The 25,160-nt window shown below is 45.2% G+C and overlaps 1 protein-coding gene across 4 annotated transcripts in view; it reads right to left on the bottom strand.

Annotated features, from left to right (window-relative positions):
- Positions 1-728: 728 nt before the first annotated feature.
- Positions 729-25,160, bottom strand: part of SLC25A37 (solute carrier family 25 member 37) — a 37,015-nt gene continuing 12,583 nt past the window's right edge. For 3 of the 4 annotated variants that reach the window (XM_081171817.1, XM_081171815.1, XM_081171818.1), the window contains 3 exons: positions 6,382-6,610; positions 3,407-3,463; positions 729-2,386 (listed from right to left, as the gene is read on the bottom strand). In XM_081171817.1, the coding sequence (XP_081027943.1) occupies positions 1,866-2,386; positions 3,407-3,463; positions 6,382-6,610 (807 nt within the window). In that variant the 3' untranslated portion in view covers positions 729-1,865. Of the gene's footprint in view, positions 2,387-3,406; positions 3,464-6,381; positions 6,611-18,493; positions 18,621-25,160 lie in introns of those variants that run through there. The other variant, XM_081171816.1, reaches the window with a different exon arrangement.

Below are 25,160 nucleotides of genomic sequence, written 5' to 3'. Positions count from 1 at the left end.
GTAAGGTTGCGAATAAAAGCCGCACTTTAACTTTTCATGGTTGGAATTTGGGGGGGAAGTGTGGCTTATATTTGGGCCAATACGGTATCTTGCTTTAGAATTGTACATTTTCCACATACAGGGATGTGTAGCACACAACAAACGGGACCATCCCGTTGCAATCCTGATTTGCTAACTATATATATAAAATAAAAATACAGTGGTACCTCGAGTTACAAACGCCTCAGGTTACAAATGCTTCATGTTATGAGCTCCGCTCACCTGGAAGAGATACCTTGAGTTGAGAACTTTGCCCCAGGATGGGAACGGAAATCATGTGCCAGCGGCGCAGCGGCAGCAAGAGGCCCCATTAGCAAAAGCATGCCTCTAGTTAAGAACAGTTTCAGGTCAAGAACGGACCTCTGGAACGAATTAAGTTCGTAACTAGAGGTACCACTCTAAACTGTACTCTTTGTATGGACAAAACGTTTCTGGGACAGCACAAAAGTTGTACATGTTCATAAAAAAGCAGACAGAAACCTATCACAAGTGCTAGAACTAACTCTACATACCTTCATTTGTACAGGCCAGAGGGCCAGGAGCAACATCACCGCTCTCTCTTGGGGGGGGGGGGTGAAGTTTGTCTCTGCCTCTGGAAAGGCTTTTTGGTTCAGAGGCATTATAACTGTACCGCAACAAAGAGCTGCCTTCTCTTGTCAGTCTTTTTTGCCTTTTCCTTTTTTTAAAACAAAAACAAAAACTAAGAAGTGATTCAAGGCAAGTTTTCCTAAGGAAATGTAAACTGATGCCCCACCCCTCAGCACACTTGCAGGAGTGAAATTTGCAAACACACACACACACACACAACTGCAAAAGGTCTTGGACAGGCACAGGGGTCTTAGTGGGGAAAAGTCACACAACACCTGTTCAGAAACGGAGATGCAATTTGGTTTTAAAGTACCATCAGAGGCATTTAAGGGTTTGCTAAAACACAGTTTTATGCAAAACTATGTACTCTTGGTCTTCTACTCGGTATTGGTCAAAACTGGTTGAAGTTTCCAGAAGTGCCTACCGATCCCAATACATTAAAAGGGAAATGACTCACATAAGGCAGCTTCTTAAGATTTCAAAGTCCTATGCCTCTTTGAGTATCCAGTTTCAGGAGAATTTAAGGAGCTGTTTAAGGATTGAGAATTCTTTACAACTATGACACTGGACAAGAAGCGATGATCAAAGTCATTCTGGTTTAAGAGGGGTGAGGATAATGCTATTCACAATTTTTCAAAATAGTGCAGAAGCCTCTTCTGACACACACACAAAAAGAACTCTTGTTCAGCTGTTAAAACTCTTAAAAGCCACCCAACTCACTGATATAGAAAAATAAAAGGATAAACATTATCCATCAATTTATATCGTATAATTTCTCTATATAGAACTTTGTTCAGCTAAAAGGATCAATCTTTTACATTTTCAAAGAGGGGAAAGTCCAATCCACAAGAACTCTCTTTGCCCCTTGCCCCTCGGGGGCAGACCGCAAAAGCATTTCAAGGCAGAAACAAGGAGGCCTTGTAGAACCCTGTACAAACTGGTCACAGTTATAAACTCCAAATAAAACTATAAATACTTGTTCAAGCCAAACAATCCTTGCACAATATGGTTAAACAAAAGCAGGGGGGAAGGTACAGAATCAATTTCTCTAGCATCTAAGAAAACACACACACACACACACACACACACACACACACACACACACAGCAGACCCCAGGGGTGAATCTACCAGAAACCTTTACACAGTCACATAAAGAGCCCTGGAGAATTCCAGCACCCCCACAAAGGGACTCTGCCGTCTCAGAGGTTCTGGGTTGCAGCTGCAGCACCAGGACATGTCAGCACGGCGTCCCTTTCTCCAGTTCACGCTTTGTAAGTGCATATTTGAAGAATTCATACACAGACCAGGAAATGGCAGTTGAAGGCATCTGGTATATCACCCTTGCCTGGACCCCCTTAAAATACCCAGCGATGCCCCCCAGCTGGTACACTGTCCTAAAGGCATTGGCCATTCCGGAGAGATGTCCGCTAACGTTCACAGAACTCAAGACCACGTTCTCTTGCGTGTTGAGGAGAGTCTTGCAGACGTCCAGGGGAGTCGTGGCGGCAGCCGCCACAGCCCCAGCCACAGCCCCCGATATGATGTGGGTGCTTGGATTGTACTGCTGGCAGGGGTTGATCTGCTCCTGCATGAACTCATAGGTCATGAAGTGAATGGCTTGGAAGGGGATGTTCATGGTGAGCTGGGTGCTGTAGCTCCGGTAGAAGGCACCCAGCCCCTCCGTCCGATGCACCGTCCGGATGCACTCCAGGACCGTCTTGTACGGAGAGTTGTACATCTGCATGCGCTGCTTCACCACTGGCTCAGGGGGCAGGAAGGCACAGCGAGGTGTTGTGTGTGCCCCGAGCAGGGAAACAAAAGAAATAAGAAAAGCCAAATTAGATGCAATTCACAGATTTCGGCGGTGCGTACCAACCAATAACAGAATAGTAAATAATGGCCATTGTAATTTCCCAGATAATATATTTGAGGAAGACAAAGTCCCAAAAGTTTAATTTCAGAATTACAAGATCTGAAAAGTTTAAAATTTTAAACTTACAAAGCCAAATACACTAAGGTATCTGGCAGATGAAATATCAATCACCCAATCCACTGTCAAGTTTAAAGCAGATTTCATTTGGATTCTCAAGGCTGCCAAGCAGGGACGTTTGTCAGTCACAAAAGTGTCTGTATCAGACAGAGGCCACATTCAGACCTTACCTTTACAGCACTATGGTGCCACCTTAAACAGTCATGGCTTCCCCCAACAAATTCCGGACGCTGAGAGCATTTAGGAGACCCCTATTCCCCTCACAGAGCTATCATTTCCAGCATGGTTTGACAATCAATGCCTCTTCACAGGGAACTCTGAGAAGTGTAGCTCTCTGAGGGTAATAGGGACTATCTACTGGCACCCCTAACAAACTACAGCTCCCAGAATTCTTGGATGGAAGCCGTGGCTGTTTAAAGTGGTATCTTAAAAGCATGGCGTGATGGGAGCTGGAGTTGCCCTTTCTGAAACAAAACTAATGTAATTGCTCTGAATGTACCGTTTCAATTCCCAGGTGACCCTCGCAGAAATTTGGGAGTCATTTGCCAGTCAGTACTGACAATGCTGAGCTGCCTGTGTCTCCCAATCTGCAACATTTCATTTACTTATTTGACTCCATTTGTGAATAGTTTCCCATAAAAACTCTTGGGGGGGGGGAATCAACAATAAAACAATTTAAAATGAAAAAACAATCCAAAGAACTATGTAGGTCTTATGCCTTCCTGGCAATTTTAATTCTCCTTTCCTCCTCTCAACACCACGAAACCATTGATAGGCGAGGGCATTACCTTCAGCTGGATTCATAACACCATCATGGAGTAGGGTAGCTAAGCTCCCAGCCATTCCTGCACAAACATACAAAAAAGACAAGTCCCCTTTCACAAATCAATCCTCAACAATCCACCTTTCCTTTTGCACCCAAATGAGCTCTTGAATGCACAATACATAATCACCCTTATTTATGCAACATCATCAGGAATCACATTCAGGAAAAAGAAAAACACCAGGAAAAAGAAAAACAGCACCCACAACACTTTTATATAAAAAAGCCACAGTAGAAATATGAAAGCATTCACCATTTGCAAAAATACAGCGCAGCAACTTATAAGAGACCATCTGGGGGAAGAATGGTTCTTCTTTGGCAGTTCCTTCTTATGAAATTCATCTGTGCAGTTGCGCAAAGCAAGTCTGTGTTTTAAACTGTCTACCTGCCCATACTGACTTCCAGGTACACCTACCTATGACGAAGTTGTTATGAAAAAGTCAGCGGGGGGGGGGGGGGACCGCAATCTCAAAGCAAAACACAAGAAGATAAACCTCAAAAGATACTCAGCAAAAGACGCATTCTTATTTGCACTCCCAATTTGCATTTCTGAATTAAGTCCCAACATATTTCAAATATGATACTGGATACGTAAAACATAACATTATTAAGATTATGTACAGCCATGACATGTTATTTAAAACACTTTTTTAAAGTGTCCCAATTGGATCAACTGAAAATAAATAAATCCTATTTGTTTCAGAACACTGTTGTTTTTTAAGTTTTTTATCCCTCCATTATTCTTCTGCAGCTATGCCATCATGTTGTCATTCTGAGCAAGGGAAATATACTAAGTGCTGCTGCCTTTAAACAATCCTTAAATGTGAGGGGAAAGGCAGGGGACAAATAAATATGTAATTATAATGTTGGGGTATGAGAGAGATTCCCCAGCACCGAGAAGACACAGTTCATTAGGTTGTGACTGGCCACACAGCCAGCAATAGCTGACATGTCCCCTGAAATGGCCATGGGCAACTTTGTACCTGAAGAGACACTGGGTTGCATCCAAAGAGGGTCCTGTTCAGAGTAGACCTACTGAAATTAATACACAAAGCTGACTTGGGTCCATTCATTTTAATGGGCCTACTCTAAGTTAGTCGAAAGCGACCCACTGTCTGCATCTGCTATATGCACTGATTCTTTAAAACTGATTTCTGCATATTAAATAATATTTCAGAGGCACACTTTATATATATATATTTAAAAAACACCCTGCATAATACTATACACATTGACTTTGTACGTTCAAGGGCTTGTATCTTAGACCACCAAGCCTGAAATACTGACTGCATTTAAATTGGATGTTTTTCTACATTAATCCATTAATCTGTAGTTACAAAGCCAGGCAGGTGCAAATTCAGAGAGTGAAGAATTTATTCCATGGGTTATTACTATAGTTCCTTCAAGAGTGGGAATATCAGCACAGGCCCCAAATAAAATCTCCCGAAAGAAAGGTCAGATACCTCCAAATACTGGGGAACAAAGCAAGAACAAAGGCATCTGGCTGGCTATACCAGAACGTAAGCTTCTGAAGATGACAGCCAAGAGAGGGAGGCAGGCGGGCAAAGAGAATCAGGACCTTCTCTGCTTGGACTGCTCCTCCAGCCAACTTTATGCTATAGATCACTTGTTTTAGTGTTTTAGAATTCTAAGCCACCTTGGCAACAGAGGCTGATTCCTTATGGAAGAGGTTTCCAACCTTTTTGACCAACTACATTCTTTCTGTGGCACCCCTGTGGGGCTCAGGAGCCCAGTTATGTCCCCCCTTGCCTGCAGAGCTGGCAGCCTCTCGCCCTTTTTCAAACACCCTCCCTTGTGAAGTGTTCCCTCTCTGAGCTGCCCCAAAGAGAGGTGCCTCCTCACACTGCCCCACAGGGGCCTGGGACATGTCTGTCCATTCTCAACAGCAAGGGCTGGAGGACTGGCTGGCTGGGCTCCCTCACCCACTTGCTTGCTTGCTTACTCCAAGGTTGCCTCAGCTCCTGGAAACCAGCACCCCCTGGCCAGCCCCAGAGACACCATTCACATGGGGAGCTTATAGCCAGGGCTACAGCCACAAACAGCTGTGCAAGCCTTTGGGAGGCAGAGATGCAAGAGGGCATCAGAGGAGGGAGGGTAGGAAAGAGGGACAGAGGCCGGTGTTGCCCACGGCAGCCCTGACCATCATTCAAGGCACCCCAGGGTGACGCAGCACACAGGTTGAAAACCACTCTTAGGGTGAACAGGGCCCTGCCCCACCAACCCGTCTGCTGTCAGCCAGCCCCCAACTAGCCTGCCTTTCTACTTGCAACCAGTCTAAGGGGTGGCCATGCCTGTCAGCTTCCTCCTCCTCCTCCCTAGTATCAGTGTTGCACTACAGAACCTAGCAGGGAGGCGGAGGATGGAGCAAAACTAGAGCGGCTCTGGCTGCGCTTACTGTTGATCTCCCTGCCTCCTGCCCTACAGTGTCCCAAAGGGCATCTTCGGTGCCCTGGCAGAAAGGCAATATATAAAGGCAATGGATAGATTTAGTAAGATTAGATACTGATTTAGAAGCCGAAGCAATTTGCCCCCCCCCCAAAAAGCCCTAAGAACCTGCTTCCCTAGAGAGCTGCCCAAGCTTGACGACCCAGTTGTTTCAAGTATCTGCTTCCTATGGCCCCAACCAGAGTTGCTCAGGGTCAAATGCTTCTCCAACATCTAACTTTTAGAGGCTCTGGAGCACTACATAACTTCTGTATTCTTCATACACGAGACTCTAACACTGCCGATGCCTGTGGAAAACAGACAAGGAGTTGAATGCAGCAAGAGAGCGCTTAGGCGGCCACCGGCGGAGTCTTCCCAGCGTCTTTTTTCCAGAAGCAGAAATGCAGGCGGAAGATGCCAGAGTGCAAGAAAAAAGTACACCATTTGAGAGGCAAGGGACCAGGATGGGCCCCTGGGTTGGTTATGTCAATATACCGTTGGCCAGGTGGCTGTTCCCTCCGTGGCGAATAATGTCACTGAAACTCCGTTTCATTTTCTCATAGCAGGCAAAGTACAGGGCATGCGCTGGGCCGGCTCCCACCACAGTCACGTTGATCCCTCGCAAGGGTCTCCAGAAGCCTTCCGTCTGGACCATCTTCTTCAGGGCCTCAAACACACTTCTGTACTGGGCTTTGGGGTCGGGCTGCAAACTCTGCATCCGGGTCTAGAAAGAAAGAATTGAAGAAGCATGAGGAAAGCAGCCCTTGATGGCCCCCAGGATTAAGTTGAGGGCACCAGGTTCTGCCAATGAGCTTTTTTATCTAATCTAATCTAATCTATGCATTTTTGCACTCAAGTGCCACAAAGGCAGCCACACTGATAAAACAAAGCCATTACACTCAGCGGCAAAACCAAACAGAATAAAACTACTCAACTGACAGTGCATTTGAAAGGAAAAGCGCTACCTAGTCCACTTGAAAGAGGATTGCAGCAAAGATTGCCATCTCTAGCTCCCTCCCCGTTAAACACAACATGCCTGGGTGAATAAGAAAGGTTTTGCCTGGTGCCTAAAAACAGCCAGTGACTGTGCCAGGCATGCACTCCTGGGGGGAGCATTCCCCAAACGGGAAGCAATCACGGAACAGGCCCCTTACTGAGTTGGCATATGAAGCCGGGACCCAGACAATGTCCAGATTGGTTCATGTGAGACGAGGCAGTCCTGGAGGAGCTATGAACTCCTAATCTGTGGAGACCCGTTTTAAAAACGAACAAATAAGCCAAGGAACCTTACACACAGGCTCCAACACCACACCAGCAGGGGGCGCTATAACTCAGCCAAACAGGATAGCACTCTCTCCCCACAAAACCCGGACCCTGAGAACTTTATTGCTGTTACTCTCTCAATACAACAGAAGCTGCAAACGAGAACTGTATGTACTTGTCTCGCATGTCTCAGTAATGAGCACCCACTTTAAACAAGAGTAGAAATGAGTAGGACAAAGCAAGCGCCTTCTGTGGTTTCAGAGACACATTATTCTGGACCCATCGTGCAAAAGCCAATTTTAATTTGTGCTGTAAAGATAATCATGCTGGGAAACGGTTTGGGGTAGAAGCAGCACAAGATCAAGTACCAGGGCTAAGTGACAAACTATAAATTAACATCATCAGATCTAGTTGGCACAGATAAGAAATTGTTGCTCCTCCAACAAAATGTGCAATCTTCACTCAAACTACCCTTTTGTAAGATAGCAAACCTGGCACCATTTTAAAAAGGGAATCTGGGGGAGCTCGGAAGTTTCAGATCCTTTAACTTGGCTTCTGTCCAGGTAAACTGGCCGAAAGCATGGCACTAAAGCTGGAATCATTAAAATGAAGAGCAGGCTTTGGCAAGGAAGAATCAGCACGACTTCCAAACAGGAAGCTTATCCTACCTGGCATTCGTTGAGGCCACACCTTGATGAAAGCAAAAGATAAAAACCCCACGGCCCGCCTAATTACTATATATGAATTTTGGAAAAGACTGAAATATTATGAGAATTGAAATTTGTATTTCCCCCCACTTATATTGTACACATTTTGGGGGGAAACCCTGACACCCCCACCCAAGTATTTATATATGCCTACCTGGTTGAGAAACACCTATCTAAAATCAGGGATTGTTACAGAGGAGCTTATCCCAACCTACACTCTGCACACACCCCAGAATTACATTATTATTATTATTATTATTATTATTATTATTATTATTATTATTATTATTATTATCAGTATTGTCATTATTTTGCTCAGCAGGTGGCAGTGCACTAAGCACAGAACACAGAGAAAAAGCAAGTCTGGCTGCTGACTGCATGTGTCATGCACCAGTTACTGTCAGAGTAGTACCTGGGAGACCAGGGTCCCAATCCCCACTCAGCCGTGAAGCTCACTGGGTGCCCTTGCGCCAGTTGCTCGCTCTCTGCCTAACCTACAGGGATTAAATGAGGAGGGGGAGAAGCATGTAGGCCACCTTGACGCCTTGGAGAAAAAGCTGCAGTGTAAATCAGCCCCAGAGAGCAAAAACAAATCCTAGTATTGTATTGTATTGTGGCATCAACAGTGACTCAGCAATCAAACCTATTGTTCTGGAGTGTCCTCTCTGTCCAGGCCTGAGCTCAAACATATGAAAATAATTGTGAGATTACAGCTAGCACACAAGCTAAGCCTGAAGTGTGATGCAGCTGCAAAAGGCAACAGACACATGTGATTCAAAGTAAAAAGAACCACATTTCCAAGCCATGAGAATCAATGGTGTCACTTTATTCCGCACTAGCTACACCTCCTCTGGCACACGATGTATCCCTCTGGTGCCACACTTTCTAAAAAAGTCCAACCTGAGGCCCTTGAGTTGTTTCTGAACTTCAACTTCCACCAGCCCAGCCGTCGTAGTCAGGGATGATGGGAGTTGTGGTTCAGCATTACCTGGAGAGCTACAGCTTCCCCATTTCTGAAACAGAGAAAGTGGAATGGTTCAGGAAGAAGACCATGAAGATTGTCAGAGGTATAAAAATAAGTCCTTAGATTGTGGAGGGTGGAAACATGATAGAACTCTTCAAATCCTCCAACAGCGATCACACAGAAGAGAACACATCCGCACCATACATTTAAAGCACATCCACACCACTTTAACAGTTCATTTATCAAGGAGCTACAGTTTGCAGCAGCCTACAAACTACAGTTCCCAGGATTCTTTGAGGGAAAGCCATTCTCAAGTCCACCCACCTCACCCAACAACCCTATGATACAAATGCTAATTATCGCATTAGTGCTTTTTGGAATCTGTGTCTGAGCGCATGATCACGACATTGAGCATCTCAGGACAGCGAGACTCTGGGATGCAATTCAAGCTACTTGGCTGGAAGGAAGAACCAACGCTGCCAGCGCAGACTGGACTTGTCCCAACAGCCTAATGTCAGCCTGAGCAATGCAGATCACTGTCATTCTGTGCAAATGCTCATTAGCTCTCGCTTCCCTGCTCATTAAACATGTCTGAAAATGTACTTGCTCTCAAAGCTTACAAGTTCCACCAAGGTACAGCCAAAAGGTATACAGTCAGGCTATGCCATGGTCTCAGGTGCTCCAGCTCTTTAGTGGCAAAGCTAGGAACTCACTAGCCAGCCAAGAAATCTCCACCTTGCTGTTTTAATTGCTTAAGGCAATGCTTAATAGTCACCTGGATTGTTTCTACTGGTTCAGGCCTGGGCTGTTTAAGTTGCCGTGAAATCAAAGCGGAGGCCCAGCAAGTCTACTCAAGCCCCACAGAGCTGCTTGCTTGCGTCTCTCCTTTGAAGAACGGCATTCCAACCTGGAGCACAAAACCACTCTGAGCGGCAGGACACCATCTCTCGCTCTGCACTCTCACAGCTCTGCCTCAGCGAGAAGAGGGGGTTCCCACCACTTTGCCACTGTCAACAGCAAGGTGCAAATCTAGGCTTCCTTACTAACACAAGTACAGCAAATCCCACTTCAACACAAGCACCTATTTACAAGGATGAAAAGGGGATGCAATTCTAATCCCAGAAGATTGTCTCATTTGCTGCAAAGATAAATGCAAGAGGAGAATTACAGCGGATAAACACCAATTTGCCAGCTGCCAAAAAACTTGAGATTGGCCAGTCATGTGATGAACACATAACCAGCCTTGGCACAGCCTTCCTAGAAGCAATTAAAAGGAACTGTGTACTTATATCACATTTGCGTTTACATCACATTTGCATGTATTTATGTATTTATGTATTTATTCCATTTATCTCCCAACCTGCCTCCCAAAGGGGCTTGGGCCAGCAATCTGGAAAGCAGACAAAAGCAGACAATGTGCTTCTCCAAGTCAATTTCAAGCAGTACTTTTTTCAGGGGGTACTTTAGGGTACACAGCACTGACACCTCTTTTTTGGTTGCTGTTAAAAAGTGTGGCACTTACTGTAACAACTTCTATTGTCTATTGTATGAGGCAAACATGCTTGTCGTTAATGCCTCCCAAAGCAGGCAAAGTAGTTTTAGGAGACTGATCTTGAAGATCTTACACACACACTTATATTATTAATAATTGCTTGATAATAATATTGCAGAAAATAGATAGCATCTATAATGTTAATTTCAGGTGTTGAGGTGCTCCTGAAAGGTCAGACTTCTGCTCTAGGCTTTCCACGTCTTCCCCTGCCCTGTAGAATCCCTGTTGAGCTATAAAGAGTGGGACACACTCTTTATACTTCCTGGAAACAACTGAAGATATTTTTGTTTCCAGAAGCTTTTCCTAACATACGTGAAACCAACGTTATTATGGCACTTGTAAAAAAGGCTGCAGCCGGGGAGCAGCGATGGAACCCCCGGAGAGCCACTGCCTGTCAGAAAAGTCAATCCTGAGCTACAAGGTCCAATTGCCTGACTCTAGACAAGCCCCTATGGGGACCCACCTAAGGTCATCTTGTCAAAGGAAAGAAAGTTGTGCATCTCAAGGACATAAAAAAATAACTCCCATCTTTAATAAGCACGTTTGCATACCCTGAAGTGCTCCAAACATTGGTCTGGAGACTGCCGTTTCAGATAAAACAGAAAGTGAAGCCACGATTGCCAGGTTTATCACGGCCTGACAGATATAAAGGCAACAACAGAATTATGTAAGATGTCTTAGGGCCAGTTTTTTGGGGGGAGGTCCAGTCCGAGAATGGATTTATTTTGAGGATTTGTGAGTATTGGGCTTTGCTTCCTTTTACACTCACAACAAAAACTTGTTAACTAAGCCCGTCATACAAAGCCAGATCACTTTCCAGGGATAGCTGGTCCAAGGGATAAATGCAAAGGGGGAAATGGAGCAGGGACATTTTTGAAATATTTGAGCACCACACCCAGTTTAGTCACAAGGAGGTTTATGTAAAATGAATCCTTCAGCTTGTTTACACTATTACAAAAGACGCCCCTGTCTGCAAGACAGATCTGAAAATGTAGGCAGATATCAGAGCCTGCTGTTCCTGCTATATACACAAACACTTCTCATACATACACAACTGCCTGGATCAGGCAGAAAGTCTTTTGAGTCCAGCATTTTGTTTTGTTATGAATTACAAGTGGAACCTGAAGCAAAACGCTGAGGTGCAGAGGGTTCCAGCCTACCATGCCCATACTCCATTCCTGGATTTTCAATATTTAGTGCACTGAATATGCTCAGTCCTCACTGGGTTCTCTTTTGAGGGGCAGGGGGTCTTGCCCCACCCTCTGCAAGGAATGCTGTCTATCTGCAAATCATGGAGTGGCTGAAAGCCCCCAGATACCTCCTTCTTGCATGCAAACTGTGCCATTAGAGGTGTATCGGGCAGGAGCGGGGAATCTCTAGTCATGGGGCCATTTCTCACCCAACAGCCCCACAGATGTGATGTTACCCCTGATAGATAGGATCCACTATGGAAGAGCAAATTTGCTGTTACTACTGCACAGGATTGTTTTGCCCTTCAAAATGACCCCCCCACACACACACACACCAAGACAGCTTGACAGATATAAACACAAGCCATTTTTTAAAGAACTGCACATTGAAACTGCTCAAGAACACCCAAATGGAGCTTGCAGACCCCACTATGGTCTAAGGACAACAGTTTGAAAATATATTGCCAAGGGTGCTCTATCACTGAGCTACAGTCCTGGCTTTTGCATCAGAAAGATGAGAATGGAAGTTGTTAAAATGAATGAACACCCAGCTCTCTGTGCAGGGTGTTGCAGGGACTGCATTTGACAAATTACAACATTTCTAGCAAGTCCATTCACTTGCAAAACATACTTTCTGCTTTGAAGGGAACTGTGACACTTAACAGCCTTGCTGTGATTTCATCACACGTAACCCATATGATTGCAAGCCTTCATAGGCGGAGGGTTTTTTAAGCTTTTAGGACGAAAGTGATTCTCAACTTCATGCCCAATTTCAATACAATTATGGAATAAGAGAATGCAGACCAACAGACACTGGAAGAGCATAAAGCCCGGCTGTGCCTTTCTGCAGTGAAAATGCCACTCATCAGTGTTAGAAACTCAGATATATCAGCCAGGTGCCAAATGGCCCTTTAAACCAAAGTTACAGTCGCCAAAACAGATTGTCTTGTTGCCACTTTGGGGCCAGACAGCTACCCTAAGTCTTGTTTTTCAAATGACTGACTGTCACCTGGCTTGTTCAGATGACAATCTGGAGCTAGGTTAAGAACTCTGAGAACCTAAGGAAGAAAAGTCACTTTATCCACATATTTATTGGCTGATTCCTACCTCTTTTTGTTAATGGTGGCATGCAGTGCTATTTTTCTAGAAGAAGTGGAGCCAGAACTCACCTTTAATGCATCCCTCATCCTCTTAGAATAGCAATGGTGCCTACCTGAGAGGTGCTGGAACTCACCTGAGAGATGCCAAAACTGAGTTCCAGGGAGTTCCAGCTGAAAAAAGCCCTAGGCATGGACCATTCATAACGTAAGAATATTCTTCACAACTGCAAGCAGGGCACTGGGGCGGAGTAAGTGAAGTACAAGCTACAACAATTAACTATAACGTTGTTCAGCGCTCCTGTTCCGGATGCACAGAAAAAGCATTTTGGTTCCTGAAATTCATTCTGATTGTGCATATAAAATATAACTGACATAATTCTACAGGATGTGGTATTAGTGTATGAAAACTGTCCAGATCCAAGGATCCCCAGGCATGCACCTCTAGATGGTGGAGATATCAGACAACATCCTGGCATCTGGGCATCTTCACTTGGTCGCAAGGGGCTAATAATTTCAAACACTCCTTCAAGGCGTATAGTACAAAACGCCCCTGGGTGAAGAACAAAGAAGTGTGCCTGGGAAATAACATCATGAGGCACCTGTTAATACTGGCTTGGTAAGGAATCACATTGGTGCACACTCTTGCAAACAAGCTTTCTGCACGCAAGGGGGTGGGAAGGGTTTTCCACTCATCTTGGACAAGCCATTCTTTGGCAATGGAAACAAAATCCTGACAGTTCCCATTTGCACACTCTCTCCAGCCGCTTGAATCACCACCAAAAAAATACCTCTCCAAGCTGAGCATCATATGAACATCTGAAATGGCCTTACACTCAGACCACGAGTCCACCCAGCCCAGGACTTCCTGGTATTATAACATTAATTTTGTAAAGAAATGCACAGCATCCCATTCCTCAGTGGCCAACCAGATGCCTCAATGGTGAAGCGACAAATAGGGCATGAACAGAACAGCATTCTGCCACTGATGCTCCCATGCAGTAACCTGTATTCGCAGGAAGGCCACCCTTGATCTTGATGGCAACATATAGCTATCATGGCTGGTTGGCTTTGGCAGCCTTATTCTCCACAGCAAGAACCCTCGACGAAGATCATCACATGAGATAAACCCGGAAGGGCTGTAGATATCTTGTAAAGGCCCTGGCTTGCATCCCATGCTGATCATATTCAGACCCACTGAAATTTGCAGACATGGCTAACCTAGGTCCAAGTATTCAATGGGTCTCCTCTTGAGTAGATGGGGCTCCTCAACCTGGGAAGGTGGCCCACTTAGAAGAAGAAAAACTCTGGTCCTAAATCTCCACTGCCTTGTGGAACACCTTCAGGAGAAGAAAGGCTAAGGGGCAAACCCTACACAAATCTGGAATGGAGTCCCTCAGATGGTTGGTTGGCACCTTGTACTCCTCCTTCCAGCAACTCCTGCACTGACTGCTACTCCTCACTGTCTCAGGTAAAGATACCTTTTTATGTCCCTCGCAAGGCATCCAATCCATTGGATCTCCACAGTTCCTGTCCAACAGCTCTGGAATTTTATGCCTCTGTTTAGATCAGGGTTTCCCAAACTTCTGAGTTCACTGATCCCTTTATGAGCTTATAAAGTCGTTATTAACTGCAACCCAAATTCTTGGGAATGTAAATGAAATACAATCAAGAAAAATCAATATATAACCAACATTTATCTATCAATCACCATTCCCAAGAATCATAATTTTTTTTTAAAGGAATATTGTTGCACTGTGGAATAATCTTATTAAATTTAGAAGTTCCTCAATGGCAACAGAAACGCACTCTATACATGCCCATGCCCTATATTTCTGGGGCTCATAGTTCCTAATTAAATTTTTCACTCTGTACCTCATAAACGCCTTTTCTAACCCTAGGCCTCCTCACCCTCCTCACAAACCCAAAACCCCAGGGAGAGGGGAGGGGCATATCTACCTGGAAACACTGCTTTAGATTGCAACCCACACTGTTATTACGCCCATGAATCCAAGATCTGTGCTACCCCATCAGATTTATCAGTTCAGAAGCCAACAGGAATCATATGCAGGGCCAGCCCAAGATATTTCGCTGCTTCAGGTGAGGAACAAGATAGCAGTAGTAGTAGTAGTAGTAATTTATTTATACCCCACCCATCTGGCTGGGTTTCCCCAGCCTCTCTGGGTAGCTCCCAACAGAATATTAAAAATGGAATAAAACATCACACGTTAAAAACTTCCCTAAACAGGGCTGCGTTCAGATGTCTTCTAAAAGTCAGGTAGTAGTTTATTTCCTTGACATCTGATGGGAGGGCATTCCACAGGGCAGGCGCCACTACTGAGAAGGCCCTCTGCCTGGTTCCCTGTAACTTTGCTTCTCACAGTGAGGGAACCGCCAGAAGACCCTCGGAGCTGGACCTCAGCGTCCGGGCTGAACGATGACGGTGGAGACACTCCTTTAGGTCTACTGGGCCGAGGCCATTTAGGGCTTTCAAGGTCAGCACCAACACTTTGAATTGTGCTCGGAAACATACTGGGAGACAATGTAGGTCTTTAAGGACCGGTGTTATATGGTACCTCCCACTCCTTGGCTTACATGTTCAGAAGCGGACTGGACTAGCAATCATGGCAATTTTGGCCACCACAAATGAGAGCAGTAGGCAAGTTTGGAGGGTGCATAGCACATACAGCCATCTTTCCACTACCTTGCTGCCACTTCCTGCCCTCCTGCCCAGCATCTGATGCCTGAAGGAGCTGCCTAATGGTAGTACTGGCCTTGGACAGGCCTCAAAAATAAAAAAGCACCTGGAATCTAGAGTGCAGTAGCAAAGCACATATGACTAAGATCCATGAACGCTGGCCCTGGCATGCCTGTCTATGGAGAGATGCCACTAAAATGCTATTCTAGTAAAATGCGACCATAAAAATCCCTTTTAATGGTGAACTTTAGTTTCCATTTAGCTTCCTGCAGACTATTTTGAGAGATTGCATTCTGAGATTTACATTCCTACCACAAAGCTGCACTGGAAAACAAAATAAGTCACAAGGCTTTGGTATTGAATCCCCTTTGGCTATGTCAATAAAAGCTAAAATAAAGATGTCTTGCAAGGGTGGACCATGAAGCAGAACCAGTAGCAGCTTGCGCTTGCCCAAGAACGGGAAATGCATGCAACTGCAGCCTGTGTGAAAATGGGGCTAGAGGGAAGCGCTGTATTTTAGGAATCCAAGCAGTTATGCTCCTTGGACATTCTTCATACTGGAGTACCGGTAGTGATAACCATGTACTTTTAGTGCCCAGTGCAGAGAGCAGTCAGTGCCTCCAAAATGTGGGGATGCTACAAGTCCCACTCATCCTGACAAGTCAATCCTCCACATCAGGGCTGTTGCTCGGTGATGGAGTAGGTGCTTTGCATACAGAAGGTTACAGAGTCGATCCTTGGCAAACCCAGGGATGAGCTTTGCCCTCTTCGATCCTTCAGGAAGTCATGGCACTTCTGCATCTCTGAACTTCTCCACAGAGGGAAGGTGCTCAGCCAACATGGCTGCTCCCATCACTGCACCGCCTGGGAAGGAGAAGCCCCACCTACCGGCTCTCAAAGTGCTGAAAGGAAATAGGGCAAGCCAGAGCAAGCAAAGTAAGTCCCAGCTTTCTAGCTGACTACACATTATTAACAGTTAATAAGCCTTCTGCAGGACAGGCACCCAAATTTGAACACAAACTCATTAAAAAGAAGAGGTCCCAGCACCTAGAGAGATGTGAAGGCCTGGTGGGGGGTGGGGACAGAATAATGGGGAGGAGGTCCTCAATTTTTCCATTTTTCTTCCAGGCCTTCACATATCTAGGAATACAACCCTCAAGTTAAGCCAACTGCTGATGACTGGAAAATAAAGTAATTGAGATTTTCTTTAGACATTAATGGAGCTGCATTCCAGAGGAAGAGAAATTTTGGGTGCAACCCACAACACAATTCCCCAGAAGCACCTGTATTGAAAACAGGTAGATTTCAACCATCCCACAAGGGAAACTGCTGCAAAATAGGTACCACAGGGATCCTCTTTTATTTCATTTACATATAGTCCCATTCTTCCAAGCTCAGAGCAGCTTGCAAGTGTGGAGGCATCGCTTGCAACTACTGACAGACCAACAGCCCCCAACACACACTTTGAAATATGTGTTGTGCATCCTTTCCAGGATCTTAGCCCCTGCTTTTCTTCATTGCAGATGCCTCTGTCCCAAGCACTGAGACATCCAGCATTTCCCATGTTTTGCATACGCAGGGCACAGGATTCACCCCCAGCGACACACTCTGCAGCAAAGCGCCCACTGCTAGTGTATGGGGCCCTGTAGGCGCTGCTACTCTACATTGTTATTGTTTCCTGTTCACCTGCCCAAGAGAAGAGAAGAGGAGCCCTCTTGGAACAGGCCCAAAGCTCATCTAGTCACAGCAGCCAGCCAGATGCCCATGGGAAGCCCGTAAGCAGGAGCCAAGCACGACAGGACTCTCCTCACCTGTGAGAATCAGCGACTAGCAGCAGCAGAAGCAACAGCAGCAGCAGCCATTCACATGCCTTCCATTCTTAGAAGCATAAAATTGTAGAGAAGGAGGGTCACCTAGTGCAACCCTCTGCAATGCAGGAATCTTTTGCCCAACTTGAGGCTCAAACCCACGACCCTGAGATTAACAGTCTCATGCTCTCCCAGCTATCCTGCATAGCAGTGCAAGTTGAGCCCAGGAAGGGAAAGAGAGATGGGGGTAAGCAAATGGACAGTTGTCACAGTGGAGGGGAGAACGTGGACCAAACTCAGGGCTTCACAACCAAGGATTCCCCCCCTCTATAAACTCAAACAGATGCCATCTTTTTTAAAAAGGCTCCAGGAAAGCGAAACATTTGAAGGTGCAATCTACCTGCCCTCAAGCAAGTAAAAGAGAAGAAGCATCTTTGAGCAAGGTCACAACTCAGGGGCAGAGTATCAGGTTCCAGCAGCTTGCTTCTTGGGAGAAAAGCAATGACAAACCTAGACAGCATCTTAAAAAGCAGAGACATCACCTTGCCAACAAAGGTCCGTAGAGTTAAAGCCATGCTTTTCCCAGTAGTGATGTATGGAAGTGAGAGCTGGACCATAAAGAAGGCTGATTGCCAAAGAATTGATGCTTTTGAATTATGGTGCTGGAGGAGACTCTTGAGAGTCCCATGGACTGCAAGAAGATCAAACCTCTCCATTCTGAAGGAAATCAGCCCTGAGTGCTCGCTGGAAGGACAGATCCTGAAGCTGAGGCTCCAAGACTTTGGCCACCTCAGGAGAAGACTCCCTGGAAAAGACCCTGATGTTGGGGAAAATGGAGGGCACAAGGAGAAGGGGGCGACAGAGGACGAGATGGTTGGACAATGTTCTCAAAGTTACAAACATGAGTCTGACCAAACTGCGGGAGGCAGTGGAAGACAGGAGTGCCTGGCATGCAGAAACTAAACAACAACAATGAGGTTCCAAGCTCAATCTGTGGCATCTCCAGACAGGGCTGACAAAGACGCCCTGCCCAAAATCCTGCAGAGCAGCTACCAGTCCGTGTAGACAATACTGAGCTAGATGGACCAATGGTCTGACTCAGTATAAGGCAGCTTCCTCTGCCCCCAAAGCCACACATTCATATAAATAAGATTCAATGCGAAGAGCAACAGACCACAACCACCACCGCAAAATGATTAAGACCCATCAGGGAAAGGCAGAGCTTCTCAGAAGCCGGGAAGGAATCCTCCCCAGAATGACTGCTCTGCAGAAGGAGGAAGCACAAGCCAAAGGAAAGTCTCTCTTTGGCAAGTGCAGCCAAGGTTTACCTTGGCAAAGCACAGGTCTAGTATTCCTTCACTTTCCATTTGCAAGCAAGCAGCCATGGCAATTGCACTCACTCCGTGTTCCGAGACGCCTGCCATTCAAGGTTAGTCAACGCGTCCACACTCAGAGCGCACCAAATGCTCAGTCATCTTTCCCAGCAGTGAAACAAGGTTACGTAGGCAGGGAGGGAGAAGCATGCCTGGGCCAGAAAATGCAAGCTTCCCTTGCAATTGTGCAAGCGACTGGCAGGAAACATTTGGTTCTGGCCCATGTTAAGAAGAGAAAATGAAAGCTTTCTATCGACACATGTCAACACAATTCACTCCCCTCTTTCCTGTTTAAATTTAGATTGCACACTCCTTGGGGCAAAGGCCTATCTTTTTACACTTGCGTAAATACTGGGAAATGTCACATTGACACAATAATAAACACTTTCATCGAACTCTGAACTTTCCCCCTCTCTTCTTGGATGAGAAGCACAGGCCCAATGCAAGCAGCTCATCCACCACTAGGCCAAGTGCTCCCTAGCCCTGCTATGGCTCCGTCTGGAGTTGAAAAAGTCACACCAGGAAGCCCAAGAGGACCAGACTATTCACCCACCATTCCTCCCTTCCACTCAATCCACAGATATATAAACATTTAAAATATAAAATCATTTTATCACTGTTCATTTTCTAAAACTTTCAAGGTTGCTTATAAGTTAAGTTAAAAGTTGCCTTGTAACTTTTCATGGGCTTTTAAAAACTGTTTATTACCGTATTTTTCGCTCTATAACACGCACCTGACCATAACACGCACGTAGTTTTTAGAGGAGGAAAACAATAAAAAAAATATTCTAAACGAAACAGCGGATGTATGATTTTTGTGGTTCATGCTGTGGCCACAGACATGTGATCTGACAGTGAGTTTGGAGTAACCCAATGCAAAAATCCTGAGGATCCATGTGGATCCATGCTTTGTAACCACGTTTTTGCACCACTGCGGCCCCAGGCAACAGTGGGTGCGTGATTTTTTTGGTGCAAGATGTAGCCATGGACATGCTATGTGATCTGATGGTGAATTTGGGGTGACCCAGTGCAAAAATCCTGAGGATCCATGTGGATCTGTGCTTTGTAACCACGTTTTAAGTGGGGAGGGAAGGAAAAGCACTCAAGAGACAAGGAGCACGCGTGGGGTGGGTGGAGAAGGATGCTGCTAATAATGCAGAAGAGGGGTTTAAGGGGAGAAGAAGCACGCGTGGGGTGGGTGGAGAAGGATGCTGCTAATAATGAAGAAGAGGGGTATAAGGGGAGAAGGCTCCTCTCCCACTTTGCTCCTTTAAAGCAAGCAGGCTCTGCTTTTCTCCCTCCTTCCCTCTCATCCCCGGCTTAGCGAGCTGAAAAACTTTGCTGCTATTTAGCGAGCTGAGTGGGGAGGAGAGAGGGACAGAGAGCCTGCTTGCTTTAAAGGAACCAACCGGACAGGAGCCGCTTACACTCGTGTAAGTGGCTCCTCTCCTCTCCCGCTTTGCTCCTTTAAAGCAAGCAGGCTCTCTGTCCCCCTCTCCTCCCCACTCAGCGGCTCTTCTCCCGCTTTGCTGTTTCAAACCAAGCCACGGAGGAGGGAAGGAAGGGGAACCATGGATCCTCTGCTCACGACTGCAGCAGATCCCCCCCGCCACCCGCAGGCATTCGCTCCATAACACGCACAGACATTTCCCCTTACTTTCTAGGAGGAAAAAAGTGAGTGTTATGGTGCAAAAAATACGGTAACTGTTATTTATTACATTTATAGTCTTCCTTCCCACCAATGAGCTTGAGCCTAGTAGCAGCTTGCATCTCCAGACTTGTTAACGCAGGATACTACCCTCTTAGTAGCAGACTAATAATAATAATGATCCCTTCTGCCAAGCAGGCTGGCAGAGGAGGGCTGGAGCTGAGGGGTGGGTTTCCCACCCTCCATGGCCAGCACAGAAGTGGATCCATGGAGTAAGAGGCAGAGAGATCTGCTCCTCCTCTGCCAGACCACCCACTCGCCTGCATGGAATTCCTAGTCGCCTGTGGCCACTGGGGAGTAACAAACACAAGGGCTACAATGCAATCAATCAAGATAAAAAGCAGAGGATGGGGAAATTTTGGAGCAGGAAGGAGACAAATTGAAATTGCAGAGCTTTGAAAAACTAAAAGATAAAGTGCGAGACTGGCTCCACTATTACCAAATAAGAGAGACCTTTAATTCAGACAAAAAAATTGGCTTCCAGGTGGAAAAATCAAAGTTGGAAACAGAACTGTTAGAACCCAAAACTAAGATTTTGTCAAAGATGTATAACTTGCTGTTGAAATGGAATACTCAGGATGAAACGGTTAAATCTTCAATGATTAAATGGGCACAGGATGTTGGTCATAACATTATGTTTGCTGACTGGGAACAGTTGTGGACCACCGGTATAAAATTTACGGCATGTAATGCCCTAAGAGAGAATATTATGAAAATGATTTATAGGTGGTACATGACCCCAGTCAAGCTTGCAAAAATCTATCATTTGCCCAAAAATAAATGTTGGAAATGTAAAGAGATTGAAGGTACATTCTTTCACCTTTGGTGGATGTGCCCAAAGATTAAGGCTTTCTGGGAAATGATATATAATGAACTGAAAAAGGTATTTAAATATACCTTCTTGAAGAAACCAGAGGCCTTTCTCCTGGGCATTGTCGGCCAATTGGTGCCAAAGAAGGACAGAACTTTTTTTATGTATGCTACAACAGCAGCAAGAATACTCATTGCAAAGTATTGGAAGACACAAGATCTACCCACCCTGGAAGAATGGCAGATGAAGGTGATCGACTACATGGAATTGGCAGAAATGACTGGCAGAATCCGAGACCAGGGAGAAGAGTCGGTGGAAGAAGATTGGAAAAAATTTAAAGACTATCTACAGAAATACTGTAAAATTAATGAATGTTAAAGGGACGTTGGACTGAAAATAAGCAGTGTTGGCAAAAAGATTAATAAGAATATGTAAAAATGGATTGATAATGATGGAAAATATATTTTTTCTATAGGTTAAGATGCTGAGTAAGGCTAAATGACAGAGGGTAAGGATTTGCTGAACCAAATATTTGAATTGGAATACAAAAAGGGAGGTGTGAGGAGGTCAAGAAACTAGTGAATGAAATATAATATATGAAAATACTAATCTTTTTCTGTTTTCTTATTGGTGTTTTCTATTCTTTTTTCTTCTATTTTGTTAGCTGTTTTTTATTGTGTATTTTTTATGTGTTTTGTTGTGTATTTTCTTTTATTTTTGTAATCTTTCTTGCCTTTTGTATTTTATGTCTAAATTTTGAAGCTTTGTTCATGAAACTTTAATAAATATTATTTTAAATAAAATAAAAAAGCAGAGGATGAGAGAGCTTAAACAGTACTAAGAACACATCACTGATAGAATTTGAAATAGCTTGGGAAAATAAAAAGGGGGGTTGTTTTGTTACCAGCACCTAAAAGATAACGTTGAAGGGCATTCTGTACCTGGACTCCTGGCAAGGCAGACTCCTACCCTGTCAGAATGAGTCTGCTTTGCCACTGACAAGAAGATGCACATGGACAAAGGGAGACCTTTGAGTCAACAGGGGCTAAAACTGATCCACAAGCAACTAAGTTAAGGCATTTCCAGCATTGCTAGCCCATCTGACCAAAAGTTCCTCCCCACCCAAAATGCAGTAAGCAGATCGCGGGTAAGTCCCTCCACACTCCAGAAAACAAAATAAATCCTTTGACCATGCTTAAGAAAATGATTTTGTTGAGAAAAAAGAATGCCCACAGATAAAATGAGGCAGGCAGGTTTTTTGGTGCAAGAGCTTCTAGGATCCATCATGTCCACAAACAGAAAATAAGGCCTTTGTGCCAGGCACTTTCCTGGGTCCTATTGAAGACAGCAAGACTTATTCTTATGGACGGTACATGTACACAGGGTTCTGCTCTGAGCTGCTTGGTATCCTTCGCCCAAGACCATGACATCTGCTTAACCCGTCACCTTTAGGTGACTCCCAGGGACCTGGGGCCAGACAGCAAGCAGCTGCTCATGCACAGCCATCACTGCAGGCATCCAGCCCTGTGTGCCTGGTTAGCAGCACACAATAGCCACACAGCGGCCAAAAGGCAGGCGGAAGGGAAATAGGGGCCAATAGCCTGCTTAACGTGAACAGAACAAACTGACAGCCAAGATAGAGGTTTTTAGGAACAACCCTATTCCTGTGACTGTAGTTTGTTTTAAACCGTTTTCAGTATTGTAGTTTTTAATTGCTGCAAACTGCCTTGGGACCTTATGGTGAAGAGAAGGAAAAGTATCAGATTAACAACCAACAACACCAAACTCACCAGCCATCACCTGAGCCACTCATCACATAATGGCACCACCTCAAGACAAAATTCATTCCTTATGTGCAGGCAATTGCATACTTCAGTGCTCAATTGCTCATAGAAACACATGCTGCAGAGTCAAATGTGCCAGGAGGGATCAAAACCAGTTTTTTTAATCAGTGCATGCATAATGTCACAACACCAGGTTGTGCTTTGGTATCCTTACACACATGTGCAGAAGTGATCTGCACACCAGGGGAGGGGACTGGACGGGGGGGGGGAGAGACAGAAGGCATGAATGCGCCCATCAGCTGTGGCAAAGTTCAGGTAAGTTGGAGCCCTAAAGACTGGGGAGAAATTTGCATAGGGAGAATTTCATAATCCCTGTGCGTAAAGGCCCAGAGCAACCTTCAGGACGGTAGACTCTTCCTGTTATGCCGATTACGCAAGAGAACAAGCTTCCACAACAGCTGCCTGAATGAATGCCCTCATTTGAGGCAGCAATTTTAAAGGCACTTTGACCAGGAAGACCAAGATATCACTGCCAAAGTAAGGCTGTGATGCAACTTAGGACTTTTGCTCTTACAGTTTCAAAGTTATTTAGTTCCAGTGGTGGCAGCAGATGAAGGGAAGGGAAGGGCAGAGAGGGGAGAAAATGCTGCTTTCAGTTTCTCACAGTCTCGCCGGGATTTTCAGTAAAGGGGGGGGGGAAACATTTTTTGAAACATGAGGAAAAGTCCAAAGTAGTGGGCAAACCCCAAGAAGTGTCTTAACTCTTTCATAATCCTATTTGCCCAGCATCACAATGGAGTTACGGGAGTGCCAGATCAACAAATTTCTAGCCCTCAAATGTACAATGTTTGATTTTTTTAAAAAACAGTTGTTGTTTTCTACATTTCCAACCACTGAACTTCCTGCCCTTTCAGGAAATCCTCACATATCATCCATGGAACTCCTGCATGTTAAAGCAGATCTGGAAAAGGATCCATAATGCATGCAAAGTTCACCACCTCAAAAAGAGAGATCCGCTACAGATACAGTACATGTAAATATCCTGCTTGGTGTTCTAATCGAATAACCCTATTTCATCTCCTCCGAGTTTCTGGTTCTCCATCACCTCCAGCAAAACAAGGTCACAGAGAGTGCCAAGGAACAACGTTTAGAAAAGTGCTCGTCTAGCAGGCACACCCTGAGTCGGAGGAATTCACATGGATTTTTGAACCACTCCACATGTGAAAGGAATAGGGGTCTTCTAATGACTCTCAGCGCCCTTAACCAACTATAGTACACAGGATGCTTTTGGGGAAGCATAGATGTGTGAGTATGATGCTGCTTTAAATGGCTGGTGTGGATGTGGCCCCAGCTTAGTCTCTGACCCACTACACCAAACCAGGGATGAAATGGGAGACTGTGCCCCCTTTGGGCTATCTTCCACAGTGTTGGGCCCTCCAGATGGTCAGAAATAATGAGAATTGCAGCCCAATCTGGAGGGGCACAGTGTTCCTCACCCCCCAATTAAAAGTTCCTAGAACAGAGCTTTCCCAACTTTTCATGTTGGTGACACACTTTTTAGACGTGCATCATTTCACGACACACTCATTCAGTTTTACTAGCTACCCGGCAGGCTGCCCGCTCCCTTTCCAGCCCCAGGAGGAGCACAGGGAGTTTTCGTGTGACGCACCTACACACTGCAGCCGACACACTAAAGTATCGCGACACACAGTTTGGAAAGCTCTGTCCTAGAAACTCAGTCTGAAAGTTGTCATCCTCTCATTTTAGGGAGGTTTAGTTTTAGATTTCGAAAAGAGATTTTTCAAAAACTAGAACCAATAGGAGGTCTTGATTCACACCACTGGCTCTCCTGCTACACATCGCATAAGATAAGCAGAGCCGTTTTTCATCCCAAAAAACAGGAAGTGCTCATAAGCCATGCGAAGCAACTTTGTGTACACTTAATTCTGCCAAGCTCTGGCAACACACTCTGGAAAAGCATGCCAAAGCACACTTTTGAATAACTGCCTGCTGGATTAGAGCAGCGCAGCCAGGGAGGGATACAAAAGCTCCTCTTTAGCTACTTAAACATCATGAAGCCAATTTTGCTGGAAGCAGGAGAGCAGAAAAGGGAAGAGAATCAAACCTCCCCCCAGTTACCATACTTTTCCGTGTATAACACGCCCCCTATTTTGGGGAACTCAAAATTAAGAAAATGGGGAGGGGGGATAGACAATGCCGCTCATGCGTGTCAACAAAGCAAACTATCCTCTGTCCCATTGCCGAAAAAAGCAGCAAATCACCCGCCCAATTGCCACAGCAACAGCCAATCAACAACAG

The sequence above is a fragment of the Podarcis bocagei genome, assembly GCF_964188305.1.
Source record: "Podarcis bocagei genome assembly, chromosome: 15".
In the NCBI taxonomy this organism is placed as follows: domain Eukaryota; kingdom Metazoa; phylum Chordata; class Lepidosauria; order Squamata; family Lacertidae; genus Podarcis; species Podarcis bocagei.
The sequence above is the reverse complement of the archived record's forward strand: the minus strand, read 5'-3'. Positions and strand labels throughout refer to the sequence as shown.